The sequence below is a fragment of the Ctenocephalides felis genome, unplaced genomic scaffold (assembly GCF_003426905.1).
Source record: "Ctenocephalides felis isolate EL2017-DRISC unplaced genomic scaffold, ASM342690v1 CF-g0.4_SCAFFOLD_00845, whole genome shotgun sequence".
NCBI lineage: Eukaryota > Metazoa > Arthropoda > Insecta > Siphonaptera > Pulicidae > Ctenocephalides > Ctenocephalides felis.
In genome coordinates this window covers 26,583,935-26,592,099 of record NW_020536999.1, presented here as the reverse complement: position 1 = coordinate 26,592,099, position 8,165 = coordinate 26,583,935, and the positions used below count along the sequence as shown (strand labels likewise).

Sequence of the window (8,165 nt, the reverse complement as noted above, 5' to 3'; positions counted from 1 at the left end):
TATAAAAGATATAGATATAGATAAAGCATATAGATGATTCAATGAATTCATATGAATTTTATCATATATGCCAAACAATTTTGCATAAGCATAAAAACCGATGGATGCATTTTTATAATATCGTTTTTATCAAGATGTAGCCATGCTCAAAACTTCTGTTTATTGCAAGCTTATGAAATTTAAAAAAATATTCCTATGCGATGTGTAAAAAGTAATTAATTGTTAATTTTCGATGTATACAAGCCGTACATATATTTCAACGCGTTTTGTTTCGAGTGAAGAATACATGCACGTTCATTGGCCTATACTTGGATTAGAGAGAGATGTAAACACACAACATTCGTGGGACATACTTCGATTTTATGTAATGAAATGTCCCGGCCACGCCATATTGAAATCAGAGCATTTGAGTTAATTTTTGCCTAAACTGTGTAAATTTTACGAAAACTATTCTTATCAAATTTACTAAATTCCAAAAACCCGTTAAAGTGATTCAATATCATAAATAAATGGCCAGTACACGATAGTAGTAAATGTTGATGCAAAAAATGCTTTAACGAGTGATGTATTCTAATAAACAATTGTTTTTATTAATTGTGAATTGATAGTGCGGTGTGTTTGCATAAATTGATCTCAGATCGTGAAGAATTATATTACTTTGATCTCGCATTGCGAATGCTCTTCGCGAATTGATACTATGCTTGTAATATTGGTGCAAATAAAACCTAATTTGCCACAAAATCACTTGAATGGATATGTAAATATGTAAATATGTTATAATTGATGAGATACCAATCCCCTGTGAAAACTTTAAAGTGTTATGTTAACTAAACTCATCAAATATTGCAATATGCTCGAAATTAATTTGTAATGACATTTGTTTATATAGTTCAATTAGTGATAGATTTTACAGAATTAACATGGAAAAAATGGATCTAGACGATAACGTAGTAGATTTAAGTATAAGGTATGAACATATTTTTATTAATTTTTATAATTCATTATTTTAAATTAAATTTTTCTTCAAAATATCAATAAGATTTAAAGTTCAAATCCAATTACAAATTGCAAAGTATAACTTTCTAATAAAATTCCTTTTTTTTCTGACAATATGACAGAAATTAATCAATGATATATAAACAGATTTCTAAATGTTATCAGCTTATCAAAAATGAATGAATAACTCTTTTTAGAAGAAAACTAAATATGATTGTTTTACATTCTGTTCCAAAATGTCAATTGGACTTTAGTTTACACATACTTCACATATTTTTATAATCTTCTTAATCATATCACTAAATAATTTTGTTTTCATTATGTATATCAAATCAATAATGCTATTTTCATTCATTATTAGTTTTTATATCAATTGCCTTCTTCAAATTAAAACAAACCAGCCTCATGTTTCTTCAAAGATTAATTAATTATTAATAGTATTTTATAAATCATATAAAATAAAAGATAATTTTGCATTATCCATAAAGCTGCAAACTACTGAGAACTCAATTGATTTTTTACGTTAATGAAAGAAATTAGTTACAAAGAAGTTTAATCACATTTAATTAAAAATGTTTTTATATGAAAATCAAAATGTTTTTTTTACATTCATTAGTGTTTCCATCTCAACAAATTGGTGCATTTATTCAACTTGCCGCTCAAACAATAGATAACAATTTTTATGAAGGATAATCAAAAAAATCGACTTCACATTTAGTTATTCTAGTAAATATATTTAAATAAAAAAATTAAAACAGGGAATACACAGTATCTATAAACTTAATAAACTTAAGCTCAGCTTAATAAACACACACATTAATTATTTATTCAAAATGTATACCATAAAATAATGATATCCATCTTGTAATAACTACACAATTTAGTTTAAATTTATAAGCATGAAAAATAATATAAATATAATTTTTTTCTATATCAGAGTCTGATTATATGAGGTAGCTTTTACAGTTGATGCTATTTTTTGCAGTAATAGACGTGATCCATCGCTAACAATAACCCCAGCAACTGTAAGGGATTTACGAGCTCTGACAACTTCAGGGCTTACCATAACTCCTGCGCCAGCCTCTGTATATAGAACAGATGCTACAGCAAATTCAACTTCTAATGCTACTAACAATAATACCCTCAGTGTAACAGCAACTGCTGCTGCCACTACAACCGAAAATCCTAGAAATAGTTTAAACAATCGAAGAGTATTGAGACCGAGAACTGAGCCTAGAAGTTATGCCGAAACTCCTGACATTGTGCTGTTACCAGCAAAAGTTAATGGAAATAGTAGAGGAATGTCTAATGGAAACTATGATTCAGATTCTGATGACTGTGATGTGCCACCTTTGTATCCCATCAAGGTAAAAATTCAATATTAGAAGAATTACATGATACATTTTATTTGTAAATATTATTTAATTGATTTTTTTTGCAGGAATTGACACCGGCTGAAATTCAGGAACGAGATCAATGTATTAGAAAATTGAAGGAAGAATTAAGAGGAGAAGAAACTAAATTAGTATTGTTAAAAAAATTGAAACAGTCTCAACAATTAAAAGTAATAATGTATTTGAATCTTACTCTTACCTTAAGTTTTGATTGTTTCACTAAATTATTTAATTTAAATGTTTATTTAAATTGCAATGAAATTATAAATTTATGTAAAATGATTTTTTTTAAGGATGGATTAACGGTTCTACCAGCAAATACAACTCTGACTCCTGCACAGCCAGGTAGTGGAGGTGCTACACCTTTATTGTCAAATAAATCTAGTTTGACTGTTACACCAGCAATCGGTAATAATTTACCAGGCTTAACACAACAGCCTCAGCCTGCACATTTAAGAAGCAGTAAGCCTGCTACTGTACTGAGAGGGGTAATACTTTTTAATTTTATGTGCACTATCATTGTATTTAACTTTTGAATGTGATAATATAACAAGGAATTGTTATATTTTTTAAACACAAAGTACCAGCTTGATTAAAGTAAAACTTTACATTTTTAGCAACCATTACCTGGACGTGCCAACACCACTGTGTTACCATCACCTCGTAGTTCTCTTCCTGGTGGAGCGACTCTGACACCTGGACCAGCCCATCGTTCTAATTCTGGTCAATCACAATTAGGCAGACCTGCAAATATCACTATTACACCCAGTGTTACTATTACACCAACCAGTGGACCACCTGTTCAACAATCTAATAAGATTAATAAGAGTTCCCATGTGAGTCGAAGGTTTATGTTTTTTTCATTACTATGGATGTTTGTGTTAATATGTTGCTTTACTAATTTAATATGTTTATGGCAAAGTCTATAAATTTACTTACCCATTCATATATGAATTGAAATTATTTTGAAGAAGTTATCTTATAATATATTTATTATATAGATTTTTAGTATAGCTTAATTTTGAAAAGAATCATAATGAATATTATTGAATATTATAATATTATTGAATATTATATTGTTATTGAATGTCACAAGCTATTAAATAAATTAAATTAGAAAGTTTGGTTCTAATACACATAAGAACACAAATGCAATACAAATTTACTTACATTTTGTTCTAACCTAATTGCTTATTTCAATTGATGATTGAAGATTTTATAGTCATGTCGTGCCATTGTATAAAATATTTCACTATAAAAACTTAATACCAGATTGACACTAAGACTTTTTTAAAGATACTTTTAGTTACATAAATTTATTTCTGCATAATATTTTGATTTAAATATTTAGTTCTGATTAATCATTACCATTTGCATACTTTATGTATATAACATGCTTCATATATTATTGAAACTGGTACTATTAACAATTACAAATAAAAAAATTCTAATTAATGGAATGCAGCTAATGATGGCAAATTCAGATCAAATAAATGCTCCAAATACCGAGGTTTCTATTTGTACAAAACCTGCATTAGGTTCTGGACAAGGTGGTGTTACTATTACACCTTCTAATATTTCTCTGCAAAATGATCAGGTGACATCAGGGGTTATACTTGTTCATGTTTATACATTTCATTTATTATCATATAAATCTTATGAAAAACTTGTAAATCTATTAGAGATGTTGTGATGAGATGAGTAGATCTATTAGAGATTGCTGTGAATTAAAATTTGATAATTCTTATTCACCATTCATTTTTATTCATAATAATTTCTGTAGCCTGTATACATCCTGCTTACAATTGTTCAATAAGTTTAAATATTAATATGTTTAATTTTATCACTTTTTGTATAAAAAAAACTGTTTTTGTATTCCTTTTTATAAATGCTTTATATGATTATATATATATATATATATATATATATATATATAATTGTCTTTATTTTTGTTTTATTTATTATAGAAATAGTTGACAAAATTTTTAATGCTACTTACAGAATGAAAGATCTCGAGATGATGGTCAAACGCCAGCACAACGTCAAGCTGCTGCTAAACTTGCTCTCAGAAAACAGTTGGAGAAAACTTTGCTTCAGGTATAGGAATAAATCATGAATCATTTTCTGAACTATATTTTCATTTACAAATCTTTTCTTTCAGATTCCACCACCCAAACCACCCCCACCAGAAATGCATTTTATACCAAATCCATCAAATACAGAGTTTGTATATTTGCTTGGTTTAGAACATGTTGTAGACTTCATCACAAAGGAAAGAAAAAGTCCTCCTGCACCAGAGCCATTCAAATGTCAACAATGCCGAAGTGATTTTACTCCCGTGTGGAAATGGGAGAAGCAAGGCAAACATCGTCCTGCAAATGCAACTTTCCAAAATCCTCAAGGTACATCTTTTAGTTTAAATAACTAATTGTACATTATATCATTTTTATCTACATAATGATCAGCAACTCTATTCACTTGCATTTCAATATATTGTTCTTATGCATGAAATAGCTTAAAATTTCATTTTGATTATAGGTTTATGAACAAAAAAAAAAACTGTATATACAGTGGTATCCCAATATATGAGTTTAATTTGTTTTGTAACCACGCTCGTATGTCGAATCATTCGTATCTGGAAGCAATATTTCCCATATGAATACATTGATTTGCCATTAAATAACTCCAGAACCGTGGTGTTTTTAAATATCTACTATTTAATAATTTAATTATTGTTTTTCCTATCCATTGTTGATATTGCAGAAATGAATTAGATATGTTTTGTTGAACAATTCTCATGTTCAAACTGTTGTAACTTTTTGAGATGAATTTAATTCATAAACTTTTAGTTCTCAAAAAGCTGCTTATGAATACTACTAATAATTTAATATAAATATATAATTAAAACGTCTAACTGTAAAATAATTCGCTATCATAAAACAGCCAAAATATTTCTATTGTAGGAAACACCATCAACTGACGAAATTTTTTATATTTTTATTTTGTTATTAACATTTCTTGGGAAAACTCTTACTGGATCAAAGCCCGTATCTCGAATTTTGGTCTTATATCAAAGCAAACAAGCCGCTCTTTTAGCGGCTCATATCTCGGAACACTCATATGTCAGGGTTACAACTGTATAACTATATTAAAGCCAGTTTTGTCTAATGCTTTATGTATATATAAGTATAAGTTAATTTCACCTGTTCAGTTTCATGTGGTCCTGTGAATAAATGTGCTCCTGCTATTCCTTTTTCTACATCCTTAAAAAAGGCAGCCATGAAATCCTTAACAAACAAAAAATTTCCTTACCTCCAAATGCAAGGACCCAGGTAATGTGAGGTGTTGGAAAAATTGTATGTAAAAATATACTAAACTCAATAGTTGTACAATTGTTTGCTATGTGCAGGCAAGGATCCTCGTGTCATATGTGAGCAGTGTGTTACATCAAATGTAAAGAAAGCATTGAAAGCAGAACATACCAATCGCCTAAAAACTGCCTTTGTCAAGGCACTACAACAGGAGCAAGAAATTGAGCAGAGACTTACATCAACTTGTAGTAATAATAGTAGCAACCTGAGTAATTCTAATAATGTTAGTTCTTCTTCTTCACATCAGTCTACTAGTGGGAGCCTGGTACATCATCATCAATCGCACCACAATAGGTTAGTATGATACGAATTTAATAAACCACACATAATGTAAATGTGTGAAGAATGCAAATTATGAGAAATCTACATATCATGTATGAATTATAATAGATAATATATAATATTATATTTATATTGCAATATTTCAGGTCTAGCCCATCACCTTCAGCATTATCAGTGCTGCCTCCAGGAGTGACTGCCACAGTTATAGAACCAAGTCAAAACCAGTCCTCTGTATTGCCACCGCCAAATTCAACATCGGCGAAAGGTTCCAACTCATCAGGTGTACATCGGCATGCTCCTACACCTCCTGCTAGACACACACCTCCTCCATCCACTAGCTCTAGGTAAAATATATAATGATAAAGTTTATTTATGAAATTTGGTGACTTAGTATCCTTAATACTATTTTTTCCATTTATGTTCATTTATTAGATTATTATTATATCATACTTTATTGGCCTTGAATAGATTCTATTTTATCAAGAAATTGAAGGCATATATTAATAATTTGTTAGTAGTACAGTAATGTGGAGTTTGTCTGAAAGTCAGTTAAAAGATTTAATTGATTCCAAACAAACTTATCTTTTAGATCACGTCATTCAGCATCAAACTTGGATGCTGCAAATTTGGATAAAGCATTCCTTAATCAAAGCCATCTAGGTGCTTTAAGTAGTTTAGCAAGTTTAGGCGGATTGGGAAATCTGGGAAATTTGGGAAACCTGGCAAATTTAAATAATACTTCATCTTCTTCACAGCAGGCAACCATGCAAGCTTTACATAATCAATTGATCAGAGGTATATATTTATATAATTTTTATGTAGATTTATTGAAAATGTCCATAATTAAAGTTTACTTAGTTATTCTGTTGAAGTTTTGTCTTTATCTAAAAAAATATTTAAAATATGTAAAGATTAAATTCGTAAAATATGCAATTAATACAAAAAATTCTAATCAATCAATCAATTAATTGCTTTATATATTTAATTTAAACGTATTTATTGATTTTATTTATGTATGTCAAAGTTGTTATAAGTATTGTTTTCTGTGTTAAGATTGTAGTATTTAAATCTATTAGTTTTATTTGATTTCTGTATACACTTGATTAATGATTTTATTTTGTTTTTTCTTGTTAACAAGGTATGTTTTCAGGTTTATCTCAAGCAGGTTTGACTGGAAACTCATCACACATGTTGCCATTTTCCCAACTGTTATATCCATATCAATTAGCTATCGCACAGGCTGCTGGGCTTGGTGAGTGGAATAAAGGTGTAATTAAAAAAAAACAAATAATAAAGAACTAATAATAATTCAAATTTAATCTTTTCAGGTAAATCTGGTGTGCCAAATTTAGCAGATATGCAGAGAGCGGCAGAATTGCAAAGGCAATATTTACTAGATATGATTCCTCCACAAAGCTCATCTAATCAAAGACAAAATAACTGGAAAACGTAAAAATGGAGGCATTTCTATCACGAGTTCTTTGTGATAAATTTGTTCCTGAAGTGTGTGGTTGTCCTCCCAAATCGACAATTTGTGAATATCATGTGTTATAACTAAGGTATTTATAAAAATAATTATAGTAGGTAAAATAAAACAATTAAGATCGAATAATGATTTTTTCTCATATGCTTAGGTCTCTAGAATAATATATGTAATTTTTATCCTATTTGTATAATTGATATCTATAATTATATATTATGGTTTCTTATTGCATAACAAAACACATAACAATATATTGAATGGTGCTGCTCATCAATTAAAATTCTTTTCAATTGTAATTCACAGATAAAATTTGTTTTTATTTCGATTACTTTATTTTTCATATAAATAATTATTATAATCAATATTAACTTAAATCTGTACTTCATAAATTTACTTATTTTGATGATTCTTGGAAACATAAAAATTAAAAATAATGTAAAATATTATTGGTTCATAAGTAAATCAAGCATAGAAAATATTTACTAATTAACAATTTTTTATAATATGTATATGCCTTTGTGCATTACTTAAGTTATAAATATTATTGACTGTATTAATAATATTTGTAATCATCAATTATTTTCATCTGATAGCATTAATTGAAGTTGGGAATTTTGTTTCATTTTTGTTTAATAAAAT

At 28.5% G+C, this 8,165-nt stretch overlaps 1 protein-coding gene across 2 annotated transcripts; it reads left to right on the top strand.

Moving 5' to 3' along the window:
- Nucleotides 1–362: 362 nt before the first annotated feature.
- On the top strand, nt 363–7,645 carry LOC113372297 (flocculation protein FLO11). 2 transcript variants are annotated; one of them, XM_026612630.1, is made up of 12 exons: nt 363–967; nt 1,982–2,363; nt 2,438–2,560; nt 2,684–2,878; nt 3,008–3,226; nt 4,392–4,487; nt 4,552–4,792; nt 5,800–6,055; nt 6,190–6,387; nt 6,633–6,838; nt 7,194–7,295; nt 7,372–7,645. In XM_026612630.1, the coding sequence occupies exons 1-12, from the start codon at nt 921–923 to the stop codon at nt 7,494–7,496; spliced, it is 2,190 nt and encodes a 729-aa protein (XP_026468415.1). In that variant the 5' UTR covers nt 363–920; the 3' UTR covers nt 7,497–7,645. The 2 variants fall into 2 exon arrangements, with proteins under 2 accessions (XP_026468415.1, XP_026468406.1); XM_026612621.1 differs by having other exon boundaries at nt 7,182–7,295.
- Nucleotides 7,646–8,165: the final 520 nt, after the last annotated feature.